At 46.5% G+C, this 19,284-nt stretch overlaps 1 protein-coding gene across 2 annotated transcripts in view; it reads right to left on the reverse strand.

Annotated features, from left to right (window-relative positions):
- Nucleotides 1-14,980: 14,980 nt before the first annotated feature.
- The window catches only part of LOC130306835 (prostaglandin reductase 1-like), a 39,375-nt gene continuing 35,071 nt past the window's right edge, over nt 14,981-19,284 (reverse strand). For both annotated transcript variants that reach the window (XM_056552134.1, XM_056552133.1), the window contains one exon: nt 14,981-15,186. In XM_056552134.1, coding sequence (XP_056408109.1) covers nt 15,076-15,186 — 111 coding nt within the window. In that variant the 3' untranslated portion in view covers nt 14,981-15,075. The remainder of the gene's footprint in view (nt 15,187-19,284) is intronic.

Below are 19,284 nucleotides of genomic sequence, written 5' to 3' on the forward strand. Positions count from 1 at the left end.
AACATAGCTCAGCACCTCCCGGACAGATTTAACAGAGTTACCCATCATTTTAAGGCAGTCCGCCTGCACTATATCCCAGTATACTGGGTTTAGTGCAGGTGAACTATCTGTCTATTTTCTTCTAATAAATCAGACAGCAAAGCTTCCTGTTCAAAAAACTTTATATACACACACACACATATATATATATATATATATATATATATATACTGTATATATTGTTACGTTACGTGCTCCGGCCGCACATGCTGGCCGTGAGCGCATGGTCCCGTTACCTGCTGCTGCTGGTGGGGCTGGGATTCGAATTGTGGACACACCGCCCCCATGCGAATCCCAGTCCATCACTCACCGGGTGCTTCTCCTGCCCCCGCCTCTGCCTCTCTTCTCCGGCGCGCGTGTCCCCAGCCAGTGCGGACATTAGTGTAGTACACCTGTGGCTAATTAATAAATTCCTCCTCCTCCCACACTTCCCTGCCGGATTTTTGCTGTCTTGTGACTAAGAGAAAGCATTTCTGAGAGTTGCCTTGCTGTGTATCTGATCCTGACTAAGCTACTGTGCCACCTGCCCTGACCTTCTGCTATTCTGACTACGAGCTGCCTTATCCCTCCTCTGCCTCGCATCTCCTCAGCTGCCTGTGTGGTCGAGCCGTGCCTGGGGTAGAGACCTGGGTGCCGCCTGCCGCAGCAAGTCCCTCCCGCTTTACGGTGGGCTCTGGTAAAAAAAACAGCGGCACCTTAGACTCCGCTCCCTGGTACGGCCGAGTCATCTACCACACAGGTCCAGCGGATCCACATCCACCGGTGTTCCTGTCTTCTGAAACGTGACTGTTACAGCAAGATCCGGCCATGGCTCCCACTGAGGTACCCCTGCCTGAAGTTGCGGATCTTCCCTCCGTTGTGGTATGTCAGTCTATGCAATTGGTGCGACAGGCGCAGCAACTTACCCAACTGTCTGCTATATTACAGCAGCTATTGGCCTTGCAGCAACAACAGCAGCTGGTACCGCAACCTGGCCCACTCCCACCACCAGTTCCTGCAGTGTCTTCTGGCTCCCATCTACATATGCCTTTACCCTCTGAGTATGATGAGGATTCCAAGCTATGCAGAGGCTTCATTACACAGTGCTCCATGCAATAGGAGCTCATATCTGAACAGTTTCTGACGGAACGTGCGAAGGTGGCTTTTGTCACTAGTCTACTGTCCGGAAAAGCCCTGGCCTGGGCTACACCCCTTTCGGTATCATCCAATTTGTCGGCTTTCTTGGCAGAATTTTGCAGTGTCTTTGAGGAACCCGCATGTGCCTCTTCTGCTGAGACGGCTTTGCTGAACCTCTGGCAAGGGAATTCTTCCTTGGTGACCATGCTGTTCAATTCTGCACTCTAACCTCTGAACTTGTATGGAATGATAAGGCCTTGTGTGCCACATTCCAAAAAAGACTTTCATGCAGGATTAAAGATGCCATTGCAGCACGTGATCCTCCATCCTCTTTGACTGAACTTATCCACTTGGCCACATGCATTGATGTGTATTTTGCTGAGAGACAGGAGGAACTGCGCTTAAAGAGGGAACCTGCCCAAACACGGAGATATACTCACCTGGCACCTGTGTTTCAAAGTCCACCTCTTCAGTTTCTTGCGCCTCTTGCCAAAGAGGCTATGCAAATGGATCATTCTCGTCTTATGCAACAGGAGAGGTCACGACGACGCAGTGAGAATTTCTGCTTGTATCCTCAATGAATGTACAGCTCGCCCACAGCGTCCAGGAAAACATTTCGCACCTAGGGTTTGTTGGAGAGGTGTTCCTGGGTGTGAATACTACCTCTCCACGCTTAACTATTTCTGTACAAGTCTTTGCCAAGTCTTCCTTCAGCACTACAGCATTTTTGGATTCTGGATCAGCAGGTGACTTTATTGATGCTTCTTTGGTCCACAAGTATCATCTTCCTCTTACTCGGCTTTCCAAGCCCTGGTTCATCTCTGTTAATGGACAAAATCTGGACTGTATGGTTCACTTCCGTACAAAATATCTCATCATGCAAGTGGGAGTATTGCATAAAGAAAAGATTGAATTCTATGTTCTTACAGACTGTACTTCAGAGATTCTTCTTGGCCTTCCTCCAACTGGATTGGAGAACTGGAGAAATTCGCTTGGGACAATCCGGTCAAAATCTTTGCCTCCAACCAGTTCAGTCTAAAGTTGTTTCTCGTCCACCTTCTTTACCTGGCTTGGTGCCACCTTACAGAGATTTCTCTGATTTATTATGCAAGAAACAGGCTGAGTCTCTACCTCCACATCGTCCTTACAACTGCCCTATAGATCTTCTGCCTGGTACCACTCCTCCTCGTGAAGGATATACCCTCTATCAGTTCCTGAGACCAAAGCCATGGCTGAGTATATCCAGGAGAATCTCCAAAAATAATTTATCCATAAGTCCTCTTATCCTGCTGGAGCTGGTTTAATCTTTGTAGGGAAGCAGGATGGATCACTCCGTCCATGCATTGACTACAGGGGTCTTAACAAAATCACGGCTACCCTCTACCTCTTATCTCAGAACTTTTGACCCTCTACATGGTGCCAAGGTCTTCTCGAAATTGGACTTACGTGGAGCGTATAACCTCATTCATGTTCGCAAGGGAGATGAATGGAAAACAGCCTTCAATACCTGTGACGGACATTTTGAGTATCTCGTAATGCCTTTTGGTCTCTGTAATGCTCCAGACGTTTTTCAAGAGTTTGTCCATGACATCTTCCGTGATCTTCTCTACACCTGTGTTGTTGTATACCTAGATAACATCCTGATTTTCTCTTCCAACTTAGAGGAGCATCTTACTAATTTTCATTTGGTTCTTCAGCGACTATGGAAAAATCATCTGAACGCCAAACTGAAGAAATGTCTGATCGAGAATTCTAGTCTTCGGTTTCTTGGCTACATTGTCTCTCATCGGGGCCTGCAGATGGATCCAGAAACATTTTCTGCAGTGTTGGATTGGCCTCATCCTTTAGGCCTACGTGCTATTCAATGCTTTCTGGGATACCCCAAACTATTATCGTCAATTTATCTCACATTTTTCGTCCTTGGTGGCTCCTATTGTGGCTCTCACTAAAAAGGCTTCTAATCCTAAGTCTTGGCCTCAAGGCTGAAGAGGCCTTCTCCAGACAAGGTGGTCACTGTTCTTTTCTAGGTTTAACTTCTTCATCCACTTCCATCCAGTAGACAAGAACATCAGAGCAGATGCTCTCTCCAGGTCCTCTGACGTCAATTGTGTGGACTCCACGCCTAGGCATATTATTCATCTAGACCATTTGATTTCTGCCGCTCCTGCCGTAATTCAGCAAGTTTCTCCGGGAAAATCCTTTATGTCCGCCAGATTGAGACGCAAGGTACTGAAGTGGGGTCATTCTTCTTTGACAGCAGGACATCCTGGAATATGCATGACTCTACTTCTAATCTCCTGGCACTACTGGTGTCCCCATCTTGAACATGATGTTTCTGATTTTGTTTGTTTCTGTGAAACCTGTGACCGTGATAAAACTTGTTGTCAGAGACCTGCAGGACTCTTACAGCCTTTACCCATTCCGGAGACTCCCTGGTCCCATATCGCCATGGATTTCATCACCGATTTGCCACCATCTCATAATTATTGGGTCAGATCGGTTTTCCGAGATGGCTCATTACATTCCTCTATCAGGTCTTCCTTTTGCTACACAGCTGGCGAACTACTTCCTGCTACATGTCTTTCGTTTACATGGCCTTCCTCAGCATATCGTTTTGGATTGTGGTGTGCAGTTTGTCTCTAAGTTCTGGCAAGCCCTTTGTAACTGTCTGTACATCAATCTGGACTTCTCCTTGGCCTACCACCCTCAGTCCAATGGTCTGGTGGAGAGGGTTAATCGAATTCTTGAGACTTATCTTTGGCATTTTGTTTCAGCTCGCCAAGACGATTGGGTCGACCTTCTCCCCTGGGCTGAATTCTCATATAATCATAAGGATTCCGAGTCCACGAGTTTGTCTCCCTTTTTTGTTGTCTACGGACTCCATCTCCATTCTCTTCTTCCTCTCCCAGTTTCCTCCCGTGTGCAAGCTGTTGATGAGCTGGTCCGTGACTTCTCCACCATCTGGCAACAGACCTGAAAGTCGTTATCCCAGGCTTCTTCACGCATGAAGGCGCAAGCTGATAAAAGTAAAAGACCTCCTCAGTACATCTCTCCGGGTGACATGGTGTGGCTTTCATCCAAGTACATCCGCTTCAAGATCCCCTGTTACAAGCTGTCTCCTACAAACTCTGTTTACCTGCTACGTTATGAATTCCCGATTCCTTCAACATCTCTGTCCTCAAGCCTCTTGTCATAAACTGATTTTCTCAAATGAATCCTGTCCCCACACCTGTCTCCGGCTCTTCTGACGTCTACAAAGTTAAACAGATTCTTGCCACTAAAACCATGAGAGGTAAACTATTTTTTCTGGTCGACTGGGAGGGTTACAGTCCTGAGGAGAGATCTTGGGTACTATTACATTATGTGCTGCGGCTGCACACGCTGGCCATAAGCGCATCATCCTGTTACCGGCTGCTGCTGGGGGGGCTCGGATTCACATCTTGGGACGCGCCCGCATGCAAATCCCTGTCTGTCACTCACCAGGTGCTTCTCCTGCCTCCGCTTCTGCCTCTCTGCTCCGGCGCACATGTCCCCATCCCCTAGGGCGCATGCGCCGGAGCTTTAAGATTGAAAGGGCCAGTGCGCCCATTAGTGTAGTACATTTATGGCTCATTGATAAATTCCTCCTCCCCCCACACTTCCCTGCTGGATCTTTGTTGCCTTGTGCCTGAGAGAAAGCATTCCTGAGAGTTCCCTTGACGTGTATCTGGTCCTTTGCTCTGTGACCTGACCTTGCTCCTCTGTGGCCTGCCTGCTGATCTCCTGCTATGTCCTGACTACGCTACTGTGCCACCTGCGCTCCCTGGTATGGTCCGAGTCATCTGCCACACAGGTCTAGCTGATCCACATCCACCGGTGTTCCTGTCTTCTGAAATGTGAGTGTTATTTTTATATATATATATATATATATATATATATATATATATAATGTATTAATATATATATATATATATATATATATATACATACATACATACACACAGACACCAGCCCGACTACCAATTCTAGAGTGGAGTGGTGGTCTTCAACCTTGGCAACAAGCTGTCAACAAGGGGAGTACAGGAAGATCAGAAGAAATCAAATTTGCAAGAGGGATGTATTTGCAAAAATATTTACCTTGACGTGCCCTACTGCCCTACAGGTTTAACTAGGATAGTTGCAAAAACTACATTTAAAGATCAATGTTTACATTTGCATTAAGCATGTATTTAGCTACTGCTAAACTTCAAAAAAATTATAGGCCCAAGGCCTGAGGCACCAGGGAGGCAAGTAGTTTGTGAAAGACACAGAATGAGTCTGGAGCAGTCATTCGCAGTACCCAAGAGGGTTTCATAACCCCTTACATTTAAAGATCAATGTTGACATTTGCATTACGCATGTATTTAGCTACTGCTAAACTTCAAAAAATTATAGACCCAAGGCCAGTAGCATCATCTTTCCCCATATTGAGAGCATAGTTGTCCCCCAGATTAGTCAGAATAGATGTCACCCAGATTAGGCAGCATACATGTCCCCCAGATTAGGAGCATAGTTGTCGCCCAGATAAGGAGCATAGTTGTCCCCCAGATTAGGCAGCATAGATGTCCCCCAGATTAGGAGCATACTTGTCCCCCAGAGTAGGCAGCATAGATGTCCCCCGGATTAGGATCATACTTGTCCCCCAAGATTAGGCAGCATAGATTTCCCCCAGGTTAAGCAGCATAGGTGTCACCCAGATTAGGCAGCATAGATGTCCGCCAGATTAGGCAGCATAGATGTCCCCCAGATTAGGAGCATAGTTGTCCCCCAGATTAGGCAGCATAGATGTCACCCAGATTAGGCAGCATAGATGTCCCCCAGATTAGGAGCATACTTGTCCCCCAGAGTAGGCAGCATAGATGTCCCCCAGATTAGGAGCATAGTTGTCCCCCAGATTAGGCAGCATAGATGTCCACCAGATTAGGATCTTAGTTGTCCCCCAGATTAGGAGCATAGTTGTCCCCCAGATTAGGCAGCATAGATGTCATCCAGATTAGGCAGTATAGATGTCCCCCAGATTAGGAGCATACTTGTCCCCCAGAGTAGGTAGCATAGATGTCCCCCAGATTAGAAGCATACTTGTCCCCCAGATTAGGCAGCATAGATGTCCACCAGATTAGGAGCTTAGTTGTCCCCCAGATTAGGAGTAGTGTTGAGCGGCATAGGCCATATTCGAATTCGCGAATATTCGCGAATATATGGACGAATATTGGTCATATATTCACGAATATTCGCATATTCGTTATATTCTCGTTTTATTTTCGCGTATGCGAAAATTAACATATGTGAAAATTTGCATATGCGGAGATTAGCATAAACTAATTTTCGCATATGCGAATTTTCGCACGCCAGTCTCACACAGTAGTATTACAGCCTTCTTTACACCACACAAGCTGGAAGCAGAGAGGGGTAATCACTGTGATGTGTACTGTGAAGAAAAAAAAATAATAAAAAACGAATATTCGTAATTACGAATATATAGCACTAGATTCGCGAAATTCGCGAATTCGCGAATATGCGATATTCGCAAATAATATTCGAATTGCGAATATTCGCGAGCAACACTAATTAGGAGCATAGTTGTCCCCCAGATAAGGAGCATAGTTGTCCCCCAGATAAGGAGCATAGTTGTCCCCCAGATTAGGCAGCATAGATGTCATCCAGATTAGGCAGTATAGATGTCCCCCAGATTAGGAGCATACTTGTCCCCCAGAGTAGGCAGCATAGATGTCCCCCAGATTAGAAGCATACTTGTCCCCCAGATTAGGCAGCATAGATGTCCACCAGATTAGGAGCTTAGTTGTCCCCCAGATTAGGAGCATACTTGTCCCCCAGAGTAGGCAGCATAGATGTCCACCAGATTAGGATCTTAGTTGTCCCCCAGATTAGGAGCATAGTTGTCGCCCAGATAAGGAGCATAGTTGTCCCCCAGAGTAGTCAGCATAGATGTCCACCATATTAGGATCTTAGTTGTCCCCCAGATTAGGAGCATAGTTGTCCCCCAGATAAGGAGCATAGTTGTCCCCCAGATAAGGAGCATAGTTGTCCCCCAGATTAGGCAGCATAGATGTCATCCAGATTAGGCAGTATAGATGTCCCCCAGATTAGGAGCATACTTGTCCCCCAGAGTAGGCAGCATAGATGTCCCCCAGATTAGAAGCATACTTGTCCCCCAGATTAGGCAGCATAGATGTCCACCAGATTAGGAGCTTAGTTGTCCCCCAGATTAGGAGCATACTTGTCCCCCAGAGTAGGCAGCATAGATGTCCACCAGATTAGGATCTTAGTTGTCCCCCAGATTAGGAGCATAGTTGTCCCCCAGATAAGGAGCATAGTTGTCCCCCAGAGTAGTCAGCATAGATGTCCACCATATTAGGATCTTAGTTGTCCCCCAGATTAGGAGCATAGTTGTCCCCCAGATAAGGAGCATAGTTGTCCCCCAGATTAGGCAGCATAGATGTCATCCAGATTAGGTAGCATAGATGTCCCCCAGATTAGAAGCATACTTGTCCCCCAGATTAGGAGCATAGTTGTCCCCCGGATAAGGAGCATAGTTGTCCCCTGGATAAGGAGCATAGTTGTCACCCAGATTAGGCAGCATATATATGTCCCCCAGATTAGGAGCATACTTGTCCCCCAGAGTAGGCAGCATAGATGTCCCCCAGATTAGGAGCATACTTGTCCCCCAGATTAGGCAGCATAGATGTCCACCAAATTAGGAGCAGAGTTGTCCCCCAGATAAGGAGCATAGTTGTCCCCCAGATCAGGCAGCATAGATGTCATCCAGATTAGGCAGCATAGATGTCCCCCAGATTAGGCAGCATAGATGTCCCCCAGATTAGGAGCATACTTGTCCCCCAGAGTAGGCAGCATAGATGTCCCCCAGATTAGGAGCATACTTGTCCCCAGATTAGGCAGCATAGATGTCCACCAGATAAGGAGCATAGTTGTCCCCCAGATCAGGCAGCATAGATGTCATCCAGATTAGGCAGCATAGATGTCCCCCAGATTAGGCAGCATAGATGTCCCCCTGATTAGGAGCATACTTGTCCCCCAGAGTAGGCAGCATATGTGTCCCCCAGATTAGGCAGCAGATTAGGAGTTTAGTTGTCCCCCAGATTAGGAGCATAATTGTCCCCCAGATAAGGAGCATAGTTGTCCCCCAGATTAGGCAGCATAGATGTCATCCAGATTAGGCAGCATAGATGTCCCCCATATTAGGAGCATAGTTGTCCCCCAGAGTAGGCAGCATAGATGTCCCCCAGATTAGGAGCATACTTGTCCCCCAGATTAGGCAGCATAGATGTCCACCAGAGTAGGAGCTTAGTTGTCCCCCAGATTAGGAGCATAATTGTCCCCCAGATAAGGAGCACAGTTATCCCCCAGATTAGGCAGCATAGATGTCATCCAGATTAGGCAGCATAGATGTCCCCCAGATTAGGCAGCATAGATGTCACCCAGATTAGGCAGCATAGATGTCCCCCAGATTAGGAGCATACTTGTCTCCCAGAGTAGGCAGCATAGATGTCCCCCAGATTAGGAGCATACTTGTCCCCCAGATTAGGCAGCATAGATATCCACCAGATTAGGAGTTTAGTTGTCCCCCAGATTAGGAGCATAGTTGCCCCCCAGATAAGGAGCATAGTTGTCCCCCAGATTAGACAGCATAGATGTCACCTAGATTAGGCAGCATAGATGTCCCCCAGATTAGGAGCATAGTTGTCCCCCAGATTAGGCAGCATAGTTGTCCCCCAATCAGCGCGGGCCCGTCAGTGCCAATCAAATGGCCGTATGTGGAAAGCGGTCCGTACAATGCCCAGGTCTGCCCCAGAGGGTTTCATAACCAACCACAATAGAGAAAATTTTGTTGTAGGAGCATGGTCAATCTACTCAGACCCATTTGTCATTGGTGGCAGGAAATCCTGGCTGATCCATCCCTGATTCATCTTGACAAACGTCAGTCGCTACACATTTTTAGTTGACAGATGAGTTCGCCTTGGGGTGACTATGGCCCTGGCCGCACTTAACACCCGCTCTGATGGCACACTACTGGTCGGACAGGACAGCTTTTCCAGGGCAAACTCCGCTAGTTGCGGCTATAAATCGTGTTTGGCTGCCCAGAAGTCCAGCAGATCTTCAACGGTTGTTGGCAGGGTCATGTCGAGGTCATGTCGAGGTAAGCCAACACCTGCTGGTTCAGGTCCCCGTTCAGGCTGCTGCTGATTGAGCCGGTACTGCTCCTGCCACCCCTCCCCTCCCCAGCAGCCGTGGCAGTGGAAGGTGAGCGCAGAGGGCCCCGCGAGTCAGACCTGCGAGTGGATGGACCATGTTGCCGATAGGCATCGGCCAACCGACTACATAGAAGCTCCCTGAAGTAGGTCAGTTTGTCCTCCCTCTCAGTGGGTGTAAAAAAGGCCCCCATTCTGGGCCGGTAGCGAGGGTCTAATAAGGTGGAGATCCAGAAGTCATCACGCTGACGAATTTTGACAATTCGGGGGTCACTATGCAAGCAAATCAGCATGCATCGTGCCTTTTGTGACAGTGACTCGCTGGGACTACCTGCCTCCATCTCCACTGCATACTGCCACGGTGTGTCTAGGTCCTCTGTCTCGCCTCCCTCGTAATAACCCTCCAGCTCCTCTGGCTGCTCCTGCTCCTCTTCTCCTTTCCAATGACCAGAAACACCGGCCATCTCATCCACCGTAAACTGTGCTCCGCTCTGCCCCTCATCATCCTCCTCCAGTTCATCCCCCACAGGACTCATGTAGCCTTCTGATGTAGGCGCAACATCTCCATTGCCGTGACCAGCCATGTTTTCAATCATTTTTTGGAGTAAATGTAGGAGTGGAATTACATCGTTCATGGCGTAATTCGAGCGACTATTAAAGGGCCTCAGCAAACGGCAGGTTGCAATGCGGTCGAGACCTGACTCACTAGTCAGTTTATGACAGGGAGCCTGTCTGATTCAATGAGTGGAGAGAGCAATCTGCAAGTAATGCAACAGATGGAGGCACCCTGATTGAAAACCACAGGTCTGCAGCTCATTTATGTTTCAATGGGTGGGGTGGCTGATGTGTGGGAGGGAGGAAAATGGAATCATGGGATTTGTACGCAAACAAGAAAACTGAAAACAGGAAATACAAGTTCACAAAAAGCTAGCCACCGTGTTATGGTAATCTCACAGCAAACTTACTGTCTGCCAGGTAGGTACTAAAATCACCTTATGCTGGATAATCCCTTTAAAGTGATATACACAACATTATGGAACAATAGGGTGAGACCTTGCAGGGGAGCCTCCAGGTCACTCAGGGTCTCACCCTGACAGGGCCTAAGGGTAGTACAGGACCATGTCCTGTACTGGGACATCACAATCAAATACTTATGTCATGCAATAAAACGAAAATGAATTTATATTTTTTAAATCATACAATGTGATTTTCTGGATTTTTGTTTTAGATTCCGTCTCTCACAGTTTAAAAAAAATTACCTATGATAACATTTACAGACCTCTACATTGTAAGTAGGAAAACCTGCAAAATTGTCAGTATATTAAATACTTGTTCTCCCCACTGTACATATATTTTCAAAGAGTGAAACTATATTATATATAAAAAACTAGCTGAGTACCCGGCGTTGCCCGGTTTTTCCTTCCTAATCCTTGTTGGGGAGGAAAATAAACAAAGGAGGAAGCTTTTGACTTCATATACTGTCCTCATATATTGTTGTCATATCCCAACCCCATATCCCGACCTTCTATCCCGCCCTCACATCTCGTCCTCATATCCCTACCTCATATCCCGTCCTCACATCTCGTCCTAACATCTCGTCCTCATATCCCATCCTCATATCCCAACCTCATATCCCGTCCTCACATCTCGTCCTCACATCTCGTCCTCATACCCCGTCCTCATATCCCGACCTCCTATCCCGTCCTCCTATCTCGACCTCCTATCCCGACCTCCTATCATGACCTCCTATCCCGTCCTATCCTGTCCTCCTATCTCGACCTCGTATCCCGACCTCCTATCCCGACCTCCTATCCCCACATCCTATCCCCACCTCCTATCCCCACCTCCTATCCAGTCCATCTAACCCAACCTCCTATCCCGTCCTCCTATCTCGACCTCCTATCCCAACCTCCTATCCCGTCCTCCTATCTCGACCTCCTATCCCAACCTCCTATCCCGTCCTCCTATCCAGTCCATCTATCCCCACCTCCTATCCCGTCCTCCTATCCCGTCCTCCTATCGGATCCTCGGATCCCGTCCTCCTATCTCGACCTCCTATCCTGACCTCCTATCCCGTCCTCCTATCCCGGTCCTCCTATCCCATCCTCCTATCCTGTCCTCCTATCCTGACCTTCTTTCCCGTCCTCCTATCCCAACCTCCTATGTCGACCTCCTATCCCGACCTGTAATATGTGTACCAGTTATTGAAATATCTCCAGCCGTACGGAATTTATGTGGGAACATAAATTTCTCATTGATTTGTATGGGACTTTAAACAAAAACCCTGACCCTCACAAATGGGGGTAGTTCAGTGGCGGATCCAGGGGGGGGGCAACGGGGCAATTGCCCCCCCCCCCCGAGATTTCTGCCCCCTCCCCGTATAATACTGCTAAAATAGCATAGCGGAGCGGGAGCTGTCAGCTCCCGCTCCCTCACACTGTTTATTTACCTTTTTGCCGGCTCGGCGCGGCTGCGGGGACCAAGTGCTGACAGGCTGGCGCGATGACATCACATTATGGTGCCGGCGCCGGAAGATCCCGTCCCCGCGGCTCGTCTGCAGTGCACACTGAGCTGCCTGTGTGACGCTGCAAGTAAGAAGATTTTCGGCGGGGGAACAAAATCTAAGTGCACATTTTTCTGTTTCTGTTTAAAAGAGTCAACTACATGACACTGGGGTAGGTGGCAATTATGTGGCACAGGAAAGGAGAAATTAATGTGAGCGGCCTATGACAGGGGGCATTATATGTTAAGAGCACTGACCCCTGTCATGTGTCTCTCACATATAATGCCCCCTGTGCTGTGCCCCTCACAAATAACGCTCCTGTCATGTGCCCCAAACATAAAATGCCCCCTGTGCTGTCCCCCTCACAAATAATGCTCCTGAGGGGACAGGATGGGGGCATTATATGTGAGGGGCACAGCACAGGGGGCATTATATGTGAGGGGCACAGCACAGGGGGCATTATATGTGAGGGGCGCATGAAGGGGGCATTATATGTAAAGGGCAAAAAACGGGGGCATTATATGTGAAGGGCACCGCACGGGGCATTATATGTGAGGGGCGCATGATGGGGGCATTATATGTGAGGGGCGCATGATGGGGGCATTATATGTGAGGGGCCAAAAATGGGGGCATTATCTGTGAAGGGCAGAGCACGGGGCATTGTATATGAGGGGCACATGATGGGGGCATTATATGTGAGGGGCACATGATGGGGGCATTATATATGAGGGGCGCATGATGGAGGCATTATATGTGAGGGGCAAAGAACGGGGAATTATATGTGAAGGGCACAGCACAGGGGGCAATATGTGTTAGGGGCACAGGGCATTATTATGTGGGGGGAACAGGACAGGTCATAATCATTATATGTAGGGGCACACGATGGGGCATTATTACTATATGTGAAGGCACAGAGTGTTTTGTATTTCAGAAGTATATTGTAGATTATGAGGAATTTCTGGGGTGGTACGTTTTTTATGGGCCACAAAACATTTGGGTATTTTATTCAGAGGGTGCACTGCACAGCAAGTTATATTCAGAGAATGCACTGTGTGGTAGTATTAAATTTAGAGAGCACAGTGTGTGATAGTATTATATTCAGAGAGTGCAGTGTGTGGTAGTATTATATACAGAGGGTACGGTGTGTGGTAGTATTATATTCAAAGAGTGCAGTGTGTGATAGTATTATATGCAGAGGGTACGGTGTGTGGTAGTATTATATTCAGAGGGTGCAGTGTGTGATAGTATTATATACAGAGGGTACGGTGTGTGGTAGTATTATATTCAGAGAGTGCAGTGTGTGATAGTATTATATTCAGAGAGTGCAGTGTGTGGTAGTATTATATACAGAGGGTACGGTGTGTGGTAGTATTATATTCAGAGAGTGCAGTGTGTGATAGTATTATATACAGAGGGTACGGTGTGTGGTAGTATTATATTCAGTGAGTGCAGTGTGTGATAGTATTATATACAGAGGGTACGGTGTGTGGTAGTATTATATTCAGAGAGTGCAGTGTGTGGTAGTATTATATTCAGAGAGTGCAGTGTGTGATAGAATTATATACAGTGGGTACGGTGTGTGGTAGTATTATATTCAGAGAGTGCAGTGTGTGGTAGTATTATATTCAGAGAGTGCAGTGTGTGATAGTATTATATTCAGAGAGTGCAGTGTGTGGTAGCAGAGAGCGCAGTGTGTTATAACATTATATTTAGAGGGCACAGTGTGTGGTAGTATTATATTCAGAGGGTATGGTGTGTGGCGGTATTATATTCAGAGGGTACAGTGTGTTGTATATTCAGGAGGTACCGTGTGTCAGAATTATATTCAGAGGGTGTGTGGCGGTATTGTATTAGAACAATACAGTGTTTAGCAGTATTATAATAATTATTGTTTTCATATAGAGGATCAGAATCCGCTGACATAGTGAGGAGACGTCTGGGCGTCAAGTTCTGCAGAGAGAAGATTTAGCTGGAACAAGTATTGGTGGTATGTACCATCTGAATTAAATAAGGAAAGACTATAGAGAAGACGTCACCTGTAGTCACTGATATCATTCTGTATCCTCCTGTGTGTGTCCCATCAGAGCTGGAGTCACTTGTCAGTTCTGCAGTAATGATGGGTGAAACAACAACTCCCAGCATCCCCTTACCACTGCTTAGGTCATACTGGGAGCTGTAGTTTTAAAATGGTAAAAACTTCTTTAGCACTTTCCCATTCTGTGGCAGTTGGTATATTTGATAATTATTCTGACATGTGAACATGGCCTAAGAGTCTTAAACAAGGTTAGGACTGTATGATACATTTAATAATATTGTAAGTTCCGTGAGCAACATCTTATTTTCTGTCCGCCAACACAAAATACTCTAATAGTGCCACTCCCGAGACTCGACTCTGGATCCGCCCCTGGGGTAGTTAAGGGTTAAATTAACTATTCTATATTTTAAGTGGACATATAAGTAACATGTGACTTTAAACATAAACCCCGCCCCTGGCAAATGGGGGTGAGTAAGGGTTAAATCACCTATCCTATGTTTGTTGTTGACATATAAGTAACATGTGTGCCAAGTTTCATGTTAATATCTTTAAACGTTTGGATGTGATGCTGGAACATACACACATACACACACATACACACACACGTTGAGTTTTATATATATATATAGTTTTAACACCAGGTCATTGCTACTGTGCGACTGAAATCACAAAATGGTTGTTTTGTTTTTTTGCTTTAAGCCCTAGAGGACATGCAACATACATGAAAGTCACTGCGCCCTGGTAATTGGCACACAGTGACACACATGTACATTGCAGGGGGTTTACAATCTATGATATGAGCACTGGAGCTGTGCTTGATTCATAGACTGTATGCCCTGGCTGCTATCAGTATCCACTAATCGTGGATATCAGCCAACACAATGCTGACCGTTGTTAACCTTTTAGATACTGTGATCAATACTGATATCTATATTTCTTTTCCTTGTGTCTTTGCCTTCAGACATGTTTCATCCACGCAGTTATCACTTGTCTGGACACTAATAGTATAATTATGGAAACACAAACAAAAGAAACATCAAACATTATACAAACTGATTTATTTACTAAATGTACTAGTGTGTTCAGCTTAACAGATGTCACAGTGCTAAAGAAATGTATACTGCAAATGGACATATTTAAACTTGTATAATTGCTTTTCCAGTGTTCTCTCCATTGAGCATCCCCATGAATCCAGCCGGCATGTTCTCAAAACCTTTTGTGATGTGTTCATGATATTTTACCTTACCCTGAAATATAAAAAATAAATAAATAAATAAATAAAAAATAAAATATATATATATATATATATATATATATTCAAAAATTAAGTTATGTGTAATAATGTAAAATGAAACCGCAAAAAAACAATTGAACACACAAAGAAAGGAAGATGCAAAAGGGCATGAAAAGCCAAGACAACAGCTGACATGTATCAGTAATTAAAAAGCAATCCAGCCCCTTGTCAGTGTAAATTAATATCAGCTGGTTCAGTCCTAACTGATGGCCTACAAAAACGTCTCATTGCCAATCTGTCAAAGAAGATATATCTCATGATGGGTAAAAGCAAAGAGCTATCTCAGGACCTTCGCAACCTAATTGTGTGGTGTCCCAATACCGTATTTCATACTGTACCTTTGTAAAGGTCCCCATAGTCAGAGTCCCTAGGAACATCGGGGTCCCTCTTCTATAGTTATCCCCTTGTCACCCCTTAGTTAGTTCATATTTGTATAGGATTTCATATAAATATAAGTATAAATATGTATATATTCAAATGCCTTCCTGTTCAGCGTAGCAGGACCTGCGGGTCATGTGATTAGGTTCAGAACTCAGGTTTTGCTAAAGGACCTTTGGTGGTTCTCATGACGTGTTCACCCACAATGCAATGTAACGGTGAGTGACAGTTGTTATGGACCAATCCAAAACGGCCAGCCCCTGCCCATATAAGGGAGCTGCGTCATCTTGATTGCTCTCTTTGGTTGCTGATTATAGATGAGGTAGGACCTCCACAGCTTACAAGACAATTTACTAGGCCAAAGCCTTGCGGCCTCGGCCTATAACATAGCGGATATACTAAGCAATTCCCCGCTACTCACCGCAAGATCACTGGACCTAAACGCACCCTTAAATCCAGCGGATCTATGCTACAAAATCTCTGAGAAGCTAAATTGAGCTTATCTGATCCCAACCAACTGTCAATCACTGCTCAGTTATATCTGTAGAGACTCTGTTATCTGGACTGTTACTATTGCTGCATGTACAGAAATTCTTCAGTAAAAGTTCCTGCAATTTTTCAGTTAACAGTGGTTGTGGACAATCCTTTATTTCTGCATCACCTATTGCTCTTGGGAAGGGTGGCAATAGGCCTCTCAAGATTTCCGTATTTAACCCTCACCCTGGCGTCACGAGTGACAAGGGTTAACAGCGCCCTTTATAATACTGAACAGCAACTACCCTACACCCCACAAGGCTTTATCCCACCAAGGCACCACAATTGTTTAAAAACATAACAATGGTATTGGTTACAGGTGCCTTTCTAAGCTTCTAAATGTTCCAGTGATCTCTGTTGCGTGAAAATACGGAAGACGAAAGTCTAAGTTATAGACTAAGTGTAGCCCTGGGCAAAAATAAAAATGGGGTGCCCAGATTGCGTGACCAAAGAGCCCCATGTAGCACTCCCTGAATTGTACTGTATCTCAGCTAATATGAGTAAATGTGATTGCGCTGCAAACCACAAATGGCTGCGACTACAACATGAGAAACGTAATAATTTTATCCAGGATGAATTTGTGGCTGGTTGGTGGTCGCAACGTGATCCCATTTAGTGCAAATCAGCTCAGCCCCCCTCCCCCCCATCTCCCCATCTGCAAGAATGAAGTGAACTGACAGCTGTGGAGCAAAAGCAACTTGTAAGGACACATTCTCCATGCAGACATTCCGCAAGCTGCGGGACAACAGCATAATAGACTAGGACTGCACAGGAACGCGCCGCTATGTATTCTATGCGGACTCCGCACAAAGGGGGGTGCAAACACCCAGGGGGGTCATCAGCCCCCCCCCCCCCCCCCATGTCGGCGATCGCGGCAAATCGCAAGTGAATTCACACTTGCGATTTGCGCGATTCCGGGTCATTACGGGTCTATAGAGACCCGGTGACCCGGAATATAAGGGGGATCGCGGTTGTCTAAGATACCCACGATCCCCCTGAAGGCATAGGAGTGAGGTGGCAGGGGTGCCACCCCTCCTATCCCTGCAATTGGTGGTCTAGACGCGACCACCAATAGCAGATCGGGGGCAGGGGAGTTAGCTTTCGTTTTCCCCGTCCTGCCCACCCACAATAGGCGGGACATAACGGGGAATGAAAGGAGACCGGCGCCGAAGATCCACTTACCGATCCGGGCTGGCGACGGAGGCTGCGGGCGACGGAGATCGGCAGGCGGCGATGACGTGCGGCTGGATCCGACGGAAGCCGGCGAGTTGCCTAGCAACATCTGGAGGGTACAGTTTGAGACCATTATACAGTGGTCTCTAACTGTAGCCCTCCAGATGTTGAAAAACTACAACTCCCAGCATGCCCAGACAGCTGTTTGGGCATGCTGGACTATGTAGTTTTGCAACAGCCGGAGGGCTACAGTTTGAGACCACTAAATAGTGGTCCCTAAACTGCAGCCCTCATGATCTTGCAAAACTACAACTCCTAGCATGCCCAAACAACTGTTTGCTGTCTGGGCATGCTGGAATTTGTAGTTTTGCAACAGCTGGAGGACCACAGTTTGGAGATCACTTTGCAGTGTTCTCTAAAACTGAAGCCCTCCAGATGTTGCAAAACTGCAAATCCCAGCATGCACAGACAGCAAACAGCTGTCTCGGCATGCTGGGAGTTGTAGTTGCGTACCTCCAGCTATTGCATAGCTACATCTCCCAGCATGCCCTTCGGCGATCAGTGCATGCTGGGAGTTGTAGTTTTGCAACAGCTGGAGGCAGACTGGTTGGAAAATACTGAGTTAGGTAACAGAACCTAACTGAAGGTTTTCCAACCAGTGTGTCTCCAGCTGTTTCAAATGTACAACTCCCAGCATTCACGGTCTGTCAGTACATGCTGGGAGTTGTAGTTTTGAAACAGCTGGAGGTTTGCCCCCCCCCCCCCCCAATGTGAACATTCAGGGTACATTCACACGGGCAGGTTTACAGTAAGTTTCCTGCTTCAAGTTTGGGCTGCGACAAATTTTTCGCCGCAGCGCAATTTCCTAGCGGGAAACTCACCGTAACACGCCAGTGCGAATGTACCCTAAAAACACTACACTAACACATAATAAAGAGTAAAACACTACATAGACACCCCCTTATACTGTCCCCCCCAATAAAAATGAAAAATGTATTGTATGGCAGTTGTATGGTCTCTTCGGCGCCAAAACGGAGCCTCCAGCTGTAGCAAAACAACAACTCCCAGCATTTCCGGACAGCCGCTGACTGTCCAGGCATGCTGGGAATTTAGCAACAGCTGGAGGCACCCTGTTTGGGAATCACTGGCATAGAATACCCCTATGTCCACCCTATGCGATCCCTAATTTAGTCCTCAAATGCGCATGGTGCTCTCTCACTTCAGAGCCCTGTTGTATTTCAAGGAAACAGTTTAGGGCCACATATGGGGTATCTCCGTACTTGGGAGAAATTGTACTACAAATTTTTGGGGGCTTTTTCTCCTTTTACCCCTTATGAATAGGAAAAGTTGGGGGCTACACCAGCTTGTTAGTGTAAAAAAATAAACCATTTTACACTAACATGCTTGGGTTGCCCCATACTTTTTATTTTCACAAGCATTAAAAGGAAAAAAAGACCCCCATAATTTGTAACGCAATTTCTCCTGAGTACAGAAATACCCCATATGTGGGCGTAAAATGCTCTGCGGGCGCACAACAAGGCTTAGGAGTGAGAGCGCACCATGTACATTTGAGGCCTAAATTGGTTTGCACAGGGGTGGCCGATTTTACAGCGGTTCTGACATAAACGGAAAAAAAAAATACCCACATGTGACCCCATTTTGGAAACTACACCCCTCACGGAATGTAATAAGGCGTGCAGTGAGCATTTATGCCCCACAGGTGTCTGGCAGATTTTTGGAACAGTGGTCCGTGAAAATGAAAAATGTAATTTTTCATTTGCACAGCCCACTGTTCCCAAGATCTGTCAAACGCCAGTGTGGTGTAAATACTCACTGCACCCCTTATTACATTCTGTGAGGGGTGTAGTTTCCAAAATAAGGTCACATGTGGGGGGTCCACTGTTCTGGCACCACGGGGGGCTTTGTAAACGCACATGGCCCCTGACTTCCATTCCAAACCATTTTT

Source organism: Hyla sarda, chromosome 1 (genome assembly GCF_029499605.1).
Source record: "Hyla sarda isolate aHylSar1 chromosome 1, aHylSar1.hap1, whole genome shotgun sequence".
Taxonomy (NCBI): domain Eukaryota; kingdom Metazoa; phylum Chordata; class Amphibia; order Anura; family Hylidae; genus Hyla; species Hyla sarda.